General features: G+C 42.5%; 1 protein-coding gene across 1 annotated transcript in view; it reads right to left on the minus strand.

The window, feature by feature from the left end:
- si:dkey-1d7.3 (transmembrane protein 132D) overlaps nucleotides 1-14,417 on the minus strand; it is a 29,182-nt gene extending 14,765 nt beyond the window's left edge. Inside the window, 3 exon segments of the mRNA XM_048259824.1 lie at nucleotides 1,669-1,818; nucleotides 9,592-10,495; nucleotides 13,882-14,417. Coding sequence (XP_048115781.1) covers nucleotides 1,669-1,818; nucleotides 9,592-10,495; nucleotides 13,882-13,969 — 1,142 coding nt within the window. The 5' untranslated portion in view covers nucleotides 13,970-14,417.
- Between the last annotated feature and the right edge of the window lie 1,166 nt (nucleotides 14,418-15,583).

Below are 15,583 nucleotides of genomic sequence, written 5' to 3' on the forward strand. Positions count from 1 at the left end.
TGTAGCAGGACAAGCATATCATTTTAATGAGATGGTGATTTGTTTTCAGAGAAGAGGGATTAGTCTGTGATATAAAATGTCAAAGGGGAAAGACTCAACCACCCCCAACAGTGCTCTCTTGGTGTGTGTGTGTGTGTGTGTGTGTGTGTGTGTGTGTGTGTAAGCTCTCTGCTTCCTGCACCCCACTGTTCCCCTTATCATCACGGCAATCATTGTGACCACCATCACAGCCTGGGCAAACGTCCTCATCACCCCTACAACTATCATCACCATTATGCTCATCACCATCATCTGGGCCATCACCATCATCAGTACCTTTGTCATCTCAAACACTTTCTGCACTATTGCCACCACTGCTACTTTTATTCAAAAGATCTCCTTTCTATGATATTCAATATTTATATAGTTATTAATTAGTAGATGTGCCCTTTTATTTCTTAATAATTTAAGATGGAGCTGCTGCCCTGTCTCATGGTTCGAGGTTCATGGTTGAGAAATGGCAATGGCAATACTGTGCAATATAAGTCATTACCACTAGACTATGAGAGAATATGAGTTATGATTAAACAGCACAAACAATTTAAAGGCCATTATTTTGATAACACACATTTCACATGAACAAGACAAATGAGTTTGGACTGAATAAGAGATGTTTTAGATATAAAACCACTTAGCAACTGGCATTAAATCATGATCTATGGGTGCTTCATATCCTCCCAGCAAGTCATTGGCTAGAGCTACAGTAATCCTTCCATTCATTTTAATTTAATGTTTGACCTTGCTTGACCTTGTGCACAATAAGTATATCTCAATTGGTTTTATAGTACATACACAACTGATGCTATTTCATCTTCATTTAACTAAAGGGCCCCCACTTGTGAAAGCAGGATGCTCGGACATCTGTTTTAAAGGAAGCGTGTAATCACAGAAAATAAACTATTTGTTGTTTTCCTTTCCCCCCCCATCTCCCAATCTGTTACTTATTCTCTCTCTCTTTCAAAAGAGTGAATGCTGAACATCTGGTGCTATGGAGACCAAGAACGGTTCATCCCAGGCTTTCATAAACTTGTTAGTGATTAATTTGGAAAGGTGACATGTGTTGCCCATGGCTATAAATATAACTAGCAGAGTGGATACGAAAATTATTTCATTTAGGGGTGAGAACGAGAGTAAATGAGTGTGCGGGGATGCAAAGTCATGAGCAATCTCTCTAGACAGGAATCCATTATGTCACATACATATCACTTGGCACGTTATGAATTTCAGATCTATAGATAGCCTTTGTGGTATACATCCGTGGACTCACTCATTAACACATACACTCACACCCACAGTTACTAATGCTATAGTTCATAATTTCATTGTTAAAAACACCCTTCCTCAAAAGATGACACTCTTTCAACAATGGGTTTGAAAGACAAGACACACCACCACTCTCTCTTTCACACACACACTCACACAGATAAACAAACAGATAAACAGACAGACAGACATATAAACACTCTTTCTCACAGACAGACAGACAGACAGACTCACTCACTCACTCACTCACTCACTCACTCACTCACCTCACTCACCTCACCTCACTCACTCACACACTCACACTCACACACACACACACACACACACACACACACACACACACACACACACACACACAAACCTGACCTTTTCCCAGACAGGGTACTCTTTTTCTGGCACACCACATAGAGGGTCTGCGGCTCGTCTTCCGCCTTGCTGGGCTCCAGAGCGATGTCCCACAGACCGGGGTCACTAGGGCGCGCCACACTGAAGGACAGACCTTTCTTCACAGTGGTCCTACAGAACACACACACACACACACACACACACAGAGAGAGAGAGAGAGGGAGAAACAGACACATGAAAACTAAGCATTGGAGCTTCTTCCCAATAACACATTTAGTTATGTGTGTATGTGTGTGTGTGTGTGTGTGTGTGTGTGTGTGTGTGTGTGTGTGTGTAGAGTGGCTGTACATGCTGTGTTTTGTTTGTCAAGAAATGTAACCTATTGCTATTTGCAAGTAAGTATATGTATGTTTTTGAGTGCATAAGTGTGTGTGTTTGTGTGTGTGTGTGTGTGTGTCTGTCTGTCTGTGTCTGTGTGTGTGTGTGTGTCTGTACACAGCATTCACCGTGTCAGCGTCAGTGCTGCAGAAGGCGCTGATGGGTGCGGGATGTTTACCTGGGTGCGGGCGGACAGAAAATCAACACAGTGCTTTGTGTGATCAGACACATCAGACAGGACTCAGACACATCTCATTCCCATCAGTGGACTCTCACACACCCTCGTTTAAGCTGCTGTCTGATTCTGAACCGCCAGTCGCACGCATAGCACACACACACACACACACACACACACACACACACACACACACTGCTGGTTTAGTGTTAATGGTACGACACAGCAAACAACATATGGAGTATGATGAAAAGAGTGCAGATGTATTTACAGTACAAATGAGCTGAAGCAAATAACAAACAAAAAAGACAGAACACTATAAAAAAACAATCAATGTGTTTGAATTCAAACAGCAAAAGATTCTCAGCAATACTCTGCCGCATAATAAGCTGCCACAACCACATTGCTCTCACAACAAAGGCAGTAAAATCCTCCCTGAAATAAAGCAATTAACTAAATAGGTACAGTATATCCCAACATAAATGGGGAGCTAAACAACATACACCATTAAATAGAAACATAAGCAGAGAGACTGCAACAACCAAAACACATCTACAGGACTTCAGTAGGCACCCACAACCACCATCACAACTGCACTAACACTAACAAGCAGGGCATAAAAGTTATTGACTACAGTTTCAGCGTTACTGATCCTGCATACTAACATAAGATTACAACCTCATGTCATTTCAATTTTCTATATCAGTCTCAATAACAAAGAAACTTTCTCTCAAATAAGAGTAATTTGAGGCAGAAGAAGATGTTTTCTTTTCCTTTTGTTTTGTTTTCTTCAATTGTCTTCAATTCTCTCCGCAAAGTACTGGATACTGGCAATAGTGCTGCATGTTGCCAAGCAACACTTAAACTGATTGCAGGTCAGCTCTCTAGTGTGTTGTGCCAGAAAAAACACCCCAATGCTATATCAGCACTGATGGATGTTCCCTGGTCATTCAGACTACTTGTCCAGAGCTAACACTTGTCTAAGTGTCTGTAGAAATTCGGAGAGGGAACCTCACAGAGTCAAGATCAACTAAACCAAAGGATGAAATGCATTTTCTAGCTTTGCAGTGTATGTTGAATTAAATGTCCATAATCCCCCAGGGGCGAGTACACAGAGGGGTTGTTCTCAGGCAGCAGGAGTGATGGATTCTGCTGCATTATGACAGTGAATGACAGCAGTAACGGATGAACGCCCAATATGCAGCTTGGGGAGTGGTAGTGGTGGTGGTGAAGTGTGTGTGTGTGTGTGTGTGTGTGTGTGTGTGTGTGTGTGTGTGTGTATAGGTAGGGCTATAATTTCCTGCTTTCATTGCTTCTCAATCTGCTCGCGGATGCCATTCAAACCCCTCTCTTTCTTTCTCTGTGGTTTCAGCCTTGCTGTCTGCATGCCTTTTGCTCCCCGTCTGCTGCTCTACTGTACCTCCACCCAGACTGCTCCATTCCCTTTACCTGCTGCCCCCCACCACCACCACCACCACCACAAATAGTGTGGAGGATAAAAGTGCATCCCAATCTATTTAGAAGTGGAATCAAAATCTAGTGTGTTAGCCTTCCTGATATTGAAAGAGTGAAGCATAATGCTCCTCCAGCAATTGCTGGAAAACGTACATGCACAAGTTTTTCCTCGAATGGCCTCCTCGTTCTGCTTTATTCTCGGGACTCTACCTGGGGTATAACTGCATAACGGTGACATAAAAGCCAAAGGTAAAAATTAAAGCAATGTTAAAAAAAATTATCCACCCATCCAACGATCAATCCATTATCCACTCCACCACTTCTGTTCTCAGCATGAAACTCTATTCCCTGAATAAGTTATTATGGTGAAAAGTTATATAAATTAACTTTGATTTCTCATTCAAATACATCCACAGAGGCCTACAGCAAAGTACCATAAATAAATGACCTTGCACAATCTTTCATGATTTACTGCTAATAAATGAAATTATGGCTCTTAAATAACAACAAGATATGCATTTAATTAGCAGCAGAGTTTATTTTCCACTGCATTAACAGTAAGTGGGTACATGCGGGTCTGGACAAAGAAACATTATTTCCTAGTAAACAAGAGAGCGTTACTGAGACATGATAATTAGTTAGCATATTTGTGCTGGTGTGCGTGTGATTGGTGATGTGTGGTGGCATTAGGGGTGACAGCATTTTAACTCATTGCAGTCTGTTCTAAATGTTTTAAATGACAATTCATTACAAATCCAAATGTCAGCTGAGTGCTGACTGCAAAGGGGGAAAACAATCAATTTCACTTGATTACAGTAAGTGAGTTCTCACCCAACAGGGTTCCTCTGCTGTTAAATGTAAAATCAAACCAGAAAAACCTGAGGCTGAAAATGAGACTCACTGAGTCTATGTTTTATCTTTATCAACCAAAGCTAAAAACAGCTTTGTGTGAGCTACACAACATATGGTGCGGTTCTGTTCAACTTACTGTAATATAATGACTCCACTTCTTCAAATCTCACACAATTTGTTTAGCTTTTATGCTAGTGTACACAATGGTGTGTATCTGTCAATCACAAGAACAACTCCTAAGTAAACAAAACAACAACAGAACATCAACAACAACAACAACAATGGCCTTGATTGTGTGAGCAAGGGCTACAATCCTCACTGACATTCTGTCAATCAATAAGCAATCTTAGAACGTTCTCGTACTGAAAGAACACACACACACACACACACACTGTTTGCGATTTCCCATCTCACTATGATAGTGAGACAACATCACACCTAGAGACCTTGCATACTTTTATTGACATTCAGAAACACTTTGTTCTACATGAGAAGAGAAACTAACTACGAGTTCATTCCAGTGGATTGACCCAAACTCGTCTGACTAGGCTCAAACTGCCTTCTTTAACAACAACAAAAAAAAAACAGTCAGATGCCATATTCCTCCCAAGTCTCTCACATTCATACGACATCCTGGAGCCTTGTGTGCTGAGCGGAGAGCTTGTCAGACTGATCATGGCCCGGGTGATAAATACGGCCGGGCAGGATGTAATGGCTAAAGTTCTGCAGTACTGTGGCACAGAGTCAGCTCCCAAGGGCATAGGACTTTCACTCTGCACTCCACCATCTCTGGGTTCTGCTCTACACGTTTTCTGCTCTACACGTCCCTCCATTACAGACACAATAAGATGCTTGACAGCAGGTGTGTGTGTGTGTGTGTGTGTGTGTGGATGTGGATGTGGATGTGTGTGTGTGTGTGTGTGTGTGTATGTGTGTGTGTGTTTATGAGAGAGTGAGCATGTGTGCTCACTGGAGCAATACAGACACCTGTCCCATAGCGGCGGATTTCATTGAGCTGATCCAGGAGATGTAACCAACACTGATCACACTCACACTACAGACAACAGACAGGTGGCCATTTCGGCAACGCAAAAAATACGTTGACGCAAAATATGCGTGTCGATTCGTCAAGCATAACGTGTGCCGCTAAATATTTTTCATTTTACACCTTCAGTGTTTCCAAGAGAATGTCTAAACGGGCTCTGGTGTTTCCGTTACGTTGACTAATCTGTGGCTGGGCACCACGGAATCGAAACCGGCCACCACACATCGATGTTCTATGTTGTACTATTTAAATTAAAGATAGATAGATAGATAGATAGATAGATAGATAGATAGATAGATAGATATACTTTATTGATCCCTAGGGGAAATTCTTTATTGATCCCTAGGGGAAAACAAGGTCACAGTAGCATACAGACAACACACACACACATTCAATAACAGTATATAAAGTATATAATATAAAAAACACAACTAAGCAATAAGGACTGTAGAAGATAAAGAATATACTAAATATACAAAATACAAATTATACTAAATAAAACTTAATCAAAATCAATTCTAAAAAACAGTATCCACATAGTGGGTGAATAATCAATCAGGTGCGCTTGCAATGACTGAAGCAGGGACTGAGCCTGTGGTTCTCAGTGCATAAGGTAAGGTAAGGTGCTCTTTGTGAATGAGTGTCATGGTGATGGTGCAAATGAGTAAGTCAAACAGTGCAACAGTGCAAGTCTATATATCTATATATAAATAACTATATAAGATACTAGATAAGATAAAATCCTTTCATTGAGCTGAGCTTTTTACGCACTTTCCTTGCCCCGCCCGCTCTCTCGTAAAGAGCCCGCTGCCCCTCCTCTGCATGTGCATTTAACAAAATATTCACGATTGTTGAAGGATTGTTGTTGCCACATAGAAGCATTGCATAGAACACGGTGGGCTAAATTGCTATTAAACCAGCTTAACATCAATAAACATATATTGCAATGTTAAGAAATTCATGTTTTTTCATTCAGATATGTAAATCAACATGTATAAGTTGCTATTAGTCAATTAATGGGGAGATAATCGATAATCGAATTGAATCAAAATCGAATCGGATTGAAAAAATGAATCGTTACATTAATCGATGCATCGAAAAAATAATCGCTAGGTTAATCGTTTAAAAATGAATCGTTTATCCCAGCCCTAGTGTGTGTGTGTGATTGTGTGTAAAGCGATGCGTCGTCGTCGTCTTGGGATGGTATGGCAGGCGCAGGCGTGTGTGTGTGTGTGTGTCTGTGTGTATGTGTGTGTATGTGTGTGTAATGTATGTTTGTGTAGTATTTTTGAGCTACTTTTCCACAGTCTCAAGGATACTGTGTGTATCAATGTATTCATGTACTGTGTATGTGTGTGTGTGCGTGAGTGTGTGTGTGTGTGTGTATGAAAGAGAGAGACAGAAAGAGAGAGAGAGAGAGAGAGAGATGTATGTCCAAGTAAAGATTTTCTTTGAGGTGATGTGCCTGTGTGTGTCCTTGTCTCGGATGTGTGTGTAGTATAAATGTGTGTGTGTGTGTGCGGTGGCCTATTTCAAGCCCCAGTGCAGAAGTAAACATTGTATGCATACGCAGAGAGAGGGTTCAGGAGGTTCTGTAATGAGCATGTTGATTAAATAAATCCTCAGCTCAAATCATCTGCATGAGGAGACTCAAGTGGGGCAGGCCAGATAAAGCCTCACACACACACACACACACACACACACACACACACGCGACGCACGCACGCGACGCGACGCGACGCGACGCGACGCACGCACGCACGCTTATTGCGCACACACGCGACGCGACGCGACACGCCTGCGACACGCACAATGCTGCACGCGCACACACACACACACACACACACACACACACACACACACAACCTTCGTGGGCACCCAAACAGCATCATTACCATCACCCAACCAGTCTGCTGGACCAGCTTGTGCAATGAAGGGGACCGACTGGGGTGAGTCATCAAGCTCACAGCTCAGCCTCCGACATGAGAATTTGAAATCACACCTCTCTGGGGTCGGAAAATCAATGGCACCAAGAAAATGCACCACTAATATTCCAGTCAGAAAAACAAGACACTGCCATGTGATGATGCCAATAAATAAAGTGCACTTTTCAAAATATGGGAAAAATACCAACAGATTTAATTGATTTTGTTTTTCTGATGAGCTGCCATTAAATATCAGGGGCTCAAAAGCAGGTCAAACAATTATTTAGCTTTCATGCCACCACAGGTACAGTAGGTTAAAGGATGTGATGTTTTCTGTCTGTGACCGAGAAAAACTCCATCTTTATCCATCTTGGATCATTCTGTAAAGGGTTAACAACTTCACTCATTTTCAATTTGGCCACAGATTATCTGTCACAGCCCCTTGAGGCTGGGCTCAGTCTTAGAAAACAGTAAAGTAGAGCAGGACTTTTTTCTAGGATAAATGAAAAAAAAATCAATCTCCTGGCAAAAGTAGGTTCCACTTCAAAATCTCCTTTTAACGTAAAAAAAAATGACCGTTTTAGCAGACCAGAAAGTGAAAGCCAAGGCTCACCTCTAGGCAACTGGTTGGAAAAGGTTCAAGAATGTCTCAAATTAATTTGTCAATTTTCAAAACAAAAGTAAAAAACAAAAACAACAACAAAAAATGGCAAGTAAGGAAGATTGGACTCTTTAATCATACTATGCAATACCTCCATGTCCAAATAAGGTCACTTTCCAGCTCATTGCTTCTGGACAAACTTTGGCACACAAACTCATTAAGTCACAGCCTGCTATTATTCACACCACACTGATCTATGAAGGGGTTATTTTTAGTCCTACCTAACACCTATTGTTTACAGGCAAATCCAAATCGCAGGCACAGCACCCAAGCAAGACCGCAGCCAAGGCCCAAACACTGCTCATGAGATGTGGTAAATTATACGTAATATACGTATTTATACGTATACGTATAAATTCTTAAAAAAAAGATCAGAAAATGCCATGTGTTTGCAAAATAAAAACTATTAATGCATCAAAACCCCAACATTCACAAGCGACAAGCACTTTGATTCAAAATCTTCCATTAAAACGGTTAAGTGCCTCCCCAGACTTTGAAAAAAAAAACAGTTGGACTGTGTGTTTTCCACGATAGAGCTTCCAGTGTAATAAGTTCATATTTTTGCCCAAAGGACTGAAGCAGTTATTAGGTACTGTATTTGTTTTTGCCTGCTCCATTAGCCTGATGCAATATTTATGTGGCGGAAAATGTAGACAAATAATGCAATGCTACAAGATAAACACTGCCAAATAATTTCTCCATTATTCCACAGAGTGACTTAGAAACATTTCTGTAATCTGTGGGCCGACTGGAGCTTCCAGATACTCTGAGCCATAGAGAGACACGGTAGCGATACCACAAAATTCGTTTAGCTGGCGAGCTTTCCAAATGCATAAGGCCTCTCTGAATCTTCCTCTGTTTCATGCGGCTGATAGGCTCATCATGAAGAGGCAATATGTACAGTAAATGCCCATACAGAAAACCAAGTCATGTTTTTTTATTTTTGTCCTGAGAACAAAATCCCCTTCCAGGAACAAGGATTGTTAGTCTATCCTGTTTTCGGCGAACGCTGTTTAATCCCAAATCCAATTCCCTAATTTTTTTGAGTGCAGTGTTTTTTATATGCATCACGGGACTTGCGTGGGACGGGTGCAGGTCTACATTTCTGTACTGTCACACCAATCACAAAGCTTTAGTCTGGCAGCAAATACCTACGAGGTCTGTTACACCTCTCTCCCCCTCTCCACCCTCAACAGATGCCAATGAGTGCAGTGCCATGACTGTCTGACCACAACTGCCCGACCACTGCAAACAGAGTGAGCTGCATCCTATCCATAATTATAGATTCAGTGTATCAACACCTTATGTTCCCAACTTGATTTCAAACACATGTACATATATACATACATTACATATATTAGAAATACTGATAAACATGAACAAACATATCATAAACATGCAGAAATGCATCCTGATCTTATGCATAGTTTAGGTCAGATTCAGTGGTCATTACCTGAGAATGAAGCGCTCTACAGGTGAGGCACTGGGCAGGAAGACGTAGAAGGTGGCCGTGTCCGTGGTCTTGACGGGCTTGGACGAGGTCTGGATGACCACCGTGCCTCCCAGCCTCACCCTCATAAAGGTGGGGTTCCCCGGGGGCGAGCGCAGGAGCTTGAGGCTGCCGATCCTCTTCATCCGCGTCCCGCTCACGCCGTACCTGAGCGCCGTGGCCAGGCCCGTGGGCTGCCCACGGCGCGTCTGACCATCCTGGGGCGAGCACTGGCTGGTGGGGCTGGGCCGGGTCTGGTAGTAGAGCTCCACCGTGTTCGCCTGACCCTCGCCCCGGTTCTCCCGGCTGGACCTGCCGCTGCCCAGGCCGAACCAGGTCGGCTCGGGCTTGAGGCGGGCCAGGCAGGAGCCTCCCTCGGCGGGCAGGGAGCAGGCTCCCCGCACCTCCCTCGTCTCCCAGAAGGCGTAGGTCATCACGCAAATGAACCCACTCTTCCCTACGCGGGGATCCGACTCGCCCGCGCTATCGTTCTGGGGGTCGTTCCGATTGCTCCGGGCGGAGTGGAACAGCACCCTCATGATAGGTGCAGAGGAGCGGACTTGTCTGGCCATGATAAAGGCCCGAATCCTGGGTCCCGTTTGAAGGAGCTCCTGGGGGATAGCCCTCTCCACAGACATTTGCCCATAGCTGGCGTTGATGGACGGTGGTGGCTGCTGCTGACTGCTGCTGATGTTACTGAGCATGAAGACCTGCCGCTGGGCCAACAGGCTGGCGTTGCCTATCAAGTCACGTCCGGCATCTCTCAGGAAGAGCGGCTCGGCGTTGAGGATCTGGTACTTGACCGACGGGTAGACAGGGAGCAGGAGAAAGCTCCTCGGGTCATCTGACAGCTCCTCCACTTTCATGCCTGTGGAGAAAGAAAGACCAAAAACTGACACTGGTGTTTGACATACAGAAGCAATTCAGCATCGCACATGACCTGAATGCTTTCCCAACATTCTGAGTTTCTATGAAGAGTAACATAGGACAAGAGACATAAACAGAAGTGACAAACAGATCATTTATCAAAGGGTTTCATTTATGCTTTGCATTCTGTCTCACTTTTATCACTAACATCCTTATGGTGAAATTACACAGAACACAGCTCTATTCCCTAATGGAAAGAACACGCTACCAACTGACAGACTCTTTGAGATATCATCATAAAAAATAAAATCATTTGAGTTTCCACTCTCGCAAGAGAAAACATAATTTCCAGGCGTTCATATGTGAACGGTTTAACTAGGTTTAAAATGATTTTTAAAAACATAACAACAAATACAATGTAACTAACAGTCTATGCACATTAAAAAAAGCATTTTTGAGGAAAAGAGTTCCCAAAAATGAGGATAATCAAAAGACTGCAATGGCTGACATGCAATGGTTCCAGACGCCAGAACCAATCACCAGTAGATTGCAGCTCATTTGCTTTGAACACTGAGCTCTGAAGGCAATTCCTCTGCTGTGAGCCATCTGCCACCAGCTAAAGCAAGAAGCCTCTGTCCTGCTAGTTAACCTGTTGAGGAGTACGGTCACAAATATGTGATCAGATGCAGCTGGGCCCCTGGGAGTACGATCATAAATATGTGATTAGAACGTTTTAAAAAAAGGTTCTATAACATGACGCAACAATTACCCTCAGGGACTTTTCTGCCATTAAACAATTTTAAGAACACTGAAACTATAGAACGTTCGCGTAGAATTCTAGAAGAAGCCAGGAAAATAATTCACTCTCTGGGGAATGGCATTGTCTTAAAGAATTCACTCCCTCAGGGATTTTTCTGCCATTAAACAATTTTAAGAACACTGAAACTATAGAACGTTCGTGTAGAATTCTAGAAGGAGCCAGGAAAATAATTCACTCTCTGGGGAATGGCATTGTCTTAAAGAATTCACTCCTCAACAGGTTAATATTTTAGCATGCAGCCAAGCAAACAACAATGCAAAGGGATGATGGGGGGGAGGAAATGATGTGAGAGGAAATTACAGGAAATGATAAACACATTGCTGTCAGGTGTTCCGGCGTGTCTGGACAAGCAACTTGTCAAATACGGGCCATCTGGAGGAGACACACTTAACCTTTCCCTTATGACAGGCCAGCTGACAACCTCTGCCTTCACCTCCCTGATTGCTAAAGTGCAACATTGGAAATTGAAGGCCGGGTCGAAAAGCATCGCATGTCTTTGAAGTAGTTTGTCAAGGAGTGTTCCGTGTGACAGTTCAATAATCAGTTCTAAGGAAGAGATATCTATATACAACACCCCTCTGTCTCGCACTCTCTCTCTCTGTCTGTCGCGACATCAGTAGGGACGCTGATTAAAACGAAATAGCATTAAAACAGGAGATTCTAAGGAGAAAGCAAACAGAGGCTGCTATTTTCAAATGATGTCAAAATATGTCTTAACATAAATTAACCAAGCAATGTGACAGCAAAGGGTCATCTATATTGTGAACAACAGACTGAACTAAAATACAATTCAAGCCTGTAATGTATTGTGGGGATTCTCTTAATTTATTGTTGAGATCCTATAAATATTTATTTATAACTAAAATGGGCATTAAAATAGAGTGCTTTGCATACTTACTGCACCTCTACTGTCTAATCCTGTAGGTCAAACAATGATGTATAGCGTTTGATGTCATAGAAAAGCCATTAATTATATGCCAAGAGGATACACAGACTTGTGAATGTATCTGCTAATGTATCTTCTACAGAGCATCTCCACCCACATTTCAAAAAATTCTCCAGAGAGGAATTGTGTCAACAATGTATGTGTTCAGTTCATTGCGTTTTCTTTTTAAAGTGCAGCTCAGCTGTCTTTACGTCCACTAAGGATGAGGCTCACATTCACCCAATTTGAAAACCCCTGATCTACACAAACATAGCCTGCATCTGTATTTGTAAAGTGTATCTGGGCACACGTCAAAGCATGTTCCGATTTGAATATGGATACCTTCAATTATAGTCTGCATGGTCATACTTAATGAGAGCGATGTCACCCTGGCGATTTTGTTTACATAACACACCCACTCAGTGGAGGGCATCTGGTGACTGCTTCAAAACCCCAAAGAGCGTCAGAGAGGGAGAGAAAGTGTGGCTGAATGTCAAGACAAACACTCTCACACTCCATTAAGCCGTAATTAAGATGCTTTCAACTTTGACCAGGACAGCAATCACTTGAGCATTTGGTCAGTCCTCATGTTTGTAGCCTCAGGGCCTCAGGGCCTATTCCTCAATTCAGACACCTCAAATCCAGCAGATACTCTCCCAGTCCCAGAGTATCTGCTGGAGTAGCACACGACAGACAAGTTGGGGCCGCATTCATAAAGGCCTTGCCTGGAGAAACCGATTGATATCTTTCATAATGCATATCCCCATTTTGCAAACGACCTGCTTGACAGCTCACCTCACATCCTCCTCTCAACAACAAAAAAAACGAGGTGAGAAGGCCACTCACTTCAGACGCAAGCCTTTATCAGCAGCAGAACAGAGAAGGCTTGTCTGTATTTCCTATTGCCTGGCCTATCTCTAAACAAACAGTATGTTTTTTTGCCCCTAGTCCCGAGCTCTCTTGCTAATCAGTTTGATGGCTGCTCTGACAGGCGCTATATTGACTTATATTCCTGGGGAAAGAAGCGACGAAAAGAGAGATTTGTCTCCATTGGTGACTCCTCGCTCTGTAACTGACAGTGATGCTGAAATGTAGGTTAATGACCAGAAGCCCTAAGGGAAGCCAATGCCATTGCCCTACACATGGGTGTCTGGTCATACAGGGCTGGTGCTCAGAGTAAAGTATGGCACACTGTGGGGGTCCTGACATCTAACTTTTCTTGAACATAATTTTTTGTATGCTATTTTTTTATGTTTAGCTGCTCTGCTATTGCCTGCTACCTTATTGTGGTTTAAACCTACCAATAATACATTTTCTTGATGTTTTGTTGTATTGAAAGGTTAATACTAGTGCCTCCTACCAACTGTGTTCACTTGTATTCCCATGTAAGTTTTAAAAACATGTGAAATATGAATTAAAGTTACTTAATCATTTTTGCTTGAAAAACATTTTTTACCTTTTTGTTTCCAAAATAATTTTCACAAACCCATACATATGTATTGGTAAACTTCATGATTGTTTATTTCATATTCAGTTTAAGCACAAGGCCTTAGCTATGCCCTTGTTTATCAAACAACAAAAACAGTTCAAGGAACCAGTAGGCTACACATGTACAAAATAGATCAACTAGCATTCTTCTTACCTTGCGTGCATGTTGGGAAAGCCAGCGCCGTGAGAGTCAGCAACAACCTCCAACAAGAAAACACGGCCATCTTGACAACTTTACGCATCCAGAAAGGAAATGCACTCACGAGACACCTGATGTACTGATGAGCTTTTAGATAATTTTGAAGAGCGTTGGAGCGCGAAAGACATTCACCCAGGAGAGTAAACACGGAGCGCGGAACTTTCTACAAACAGCTGTGATGAGAGCACCGATGTTAATGACGGGCTTTATATTTTGAATGAACTTAGTGGTAGGTGAACAGCTCCAGCACGACATAAATTTCCGTAGCAAAAAAAAAAGAAAAAGGTTACGAAGAGAAGTTAACTCTCCTCAGTTCCAAATGTGCAGTGTTTATTTCTTGTAAATTATAGCTACATATCCTATGGAAAGTTGGAAAGAAGTTCCAGATATCCACAAGTGCGCTTCGATGGTGTTTGATCTTGTTCAAAAAAGGTTGTCTGGTTGTATGTTGCATAGAACTGGACAGTGGCAACACAGAACTATTGGTACGTGTGGACTTCAGAGGACAGTGACAGTGAACAAACAACCTATCAAAGTCCGGGCGATTAGTGGAGCGTCTCATGCGTAATCGTCAAGAGAGCACAGCTGCCAGCAAATGGAATACACCAGAGGTCAGGGCTTTAGAGGTTAGATTCAGAATATTAAAACGCAAGCTCTTGGGGGAAATATTTCTCACGTCAGTTTGGTGCTTAGATACAGTGTTGAATGGTTGTATGGAAGTTTTCCAATATTCATCAGCATTTTTTTTTATTTAGTTTTGTTTATGATAGTCAGTGTTTAGGATATCCCTTAATTAAATATGAATTGAAAATAACATATGCTGAAACTGGTAACAATACACTTATTAACACGACAGAATTTCAGCTTATGTGGACAGATGTGGTTCTCTGGTGATTCCCAAGACGTGCGTGACACGAGCAAATCTGCGTCAAAACATTTCACACCTCTGTGGCCTGAGAGCGCTCCCTGGTGGCGGAGAGAGAGAGAGCGAGGGAGAGACTGTAGCCTATTTTGATGTCATTGGAAAGCTAATATTTCAGACCTTGTAGGGCACCTGATTTTGCACACTTCCTATTACTGACCAGCGTGTTTATAGAGAAGGCCATTAACTTGCCTGTTGCACCGCTGCATCACTTTAGCACTCAGTCGTGAATTATGAGCCAGCAGTCTGAAGACTTGCAATTATTTCTGATGGCTGTAATATAAACCCTGTGGTGCTGCACATCCGCCCCCGTTAAATAGGCTGAAAAAAACATGTCGCTAATCTTTTTCACTCTCCATGGGCTCCTTGCGTCTCCTCTCTGCATGTCAAAGCACTGGTTAATGTCAGGTCATTTGATAAGTGCCACAATAAGTGCCATCCCTCTGTGCAAGGACACCTGTGTCACTGGCAGCTAATGGGTGGCATAAATCAGGAAGCCCTGTTGCAAGTGGCATGGCCTGGAACCGGCTCTTTGAGTACACCGGCATTTTGAATGAGGAGGTGCTCACTGGTCTTGCACTTCAAAATACAGTCCTCAAAAATGCTACGATATGGTTATGAACTCCAAATCTATGCTCAAAGCAATGGTTTTCCCTATACACTGCTTCAAAATATATACAGTAAGTAAACACAGTCCATCGTGATTCATTTTGTTTAGAATTATTATTTGTTGTG

Source organism: Alosa alosa, chromosome 12 (assembly GCF_017589495.1).
Source record: "Alosa alosa isolate M-15738 ecotype Scorff River chromosome 12, AALO_Geno_1.1, whole genome shotgun sequence".
Taxonomy (NCBI): domain Eukaryota; kingdom Metazoa; phylum Chordata; class Actinopteri; order Clupeiformes; family Clupeidae; genus Alosa; species Alosa alosa.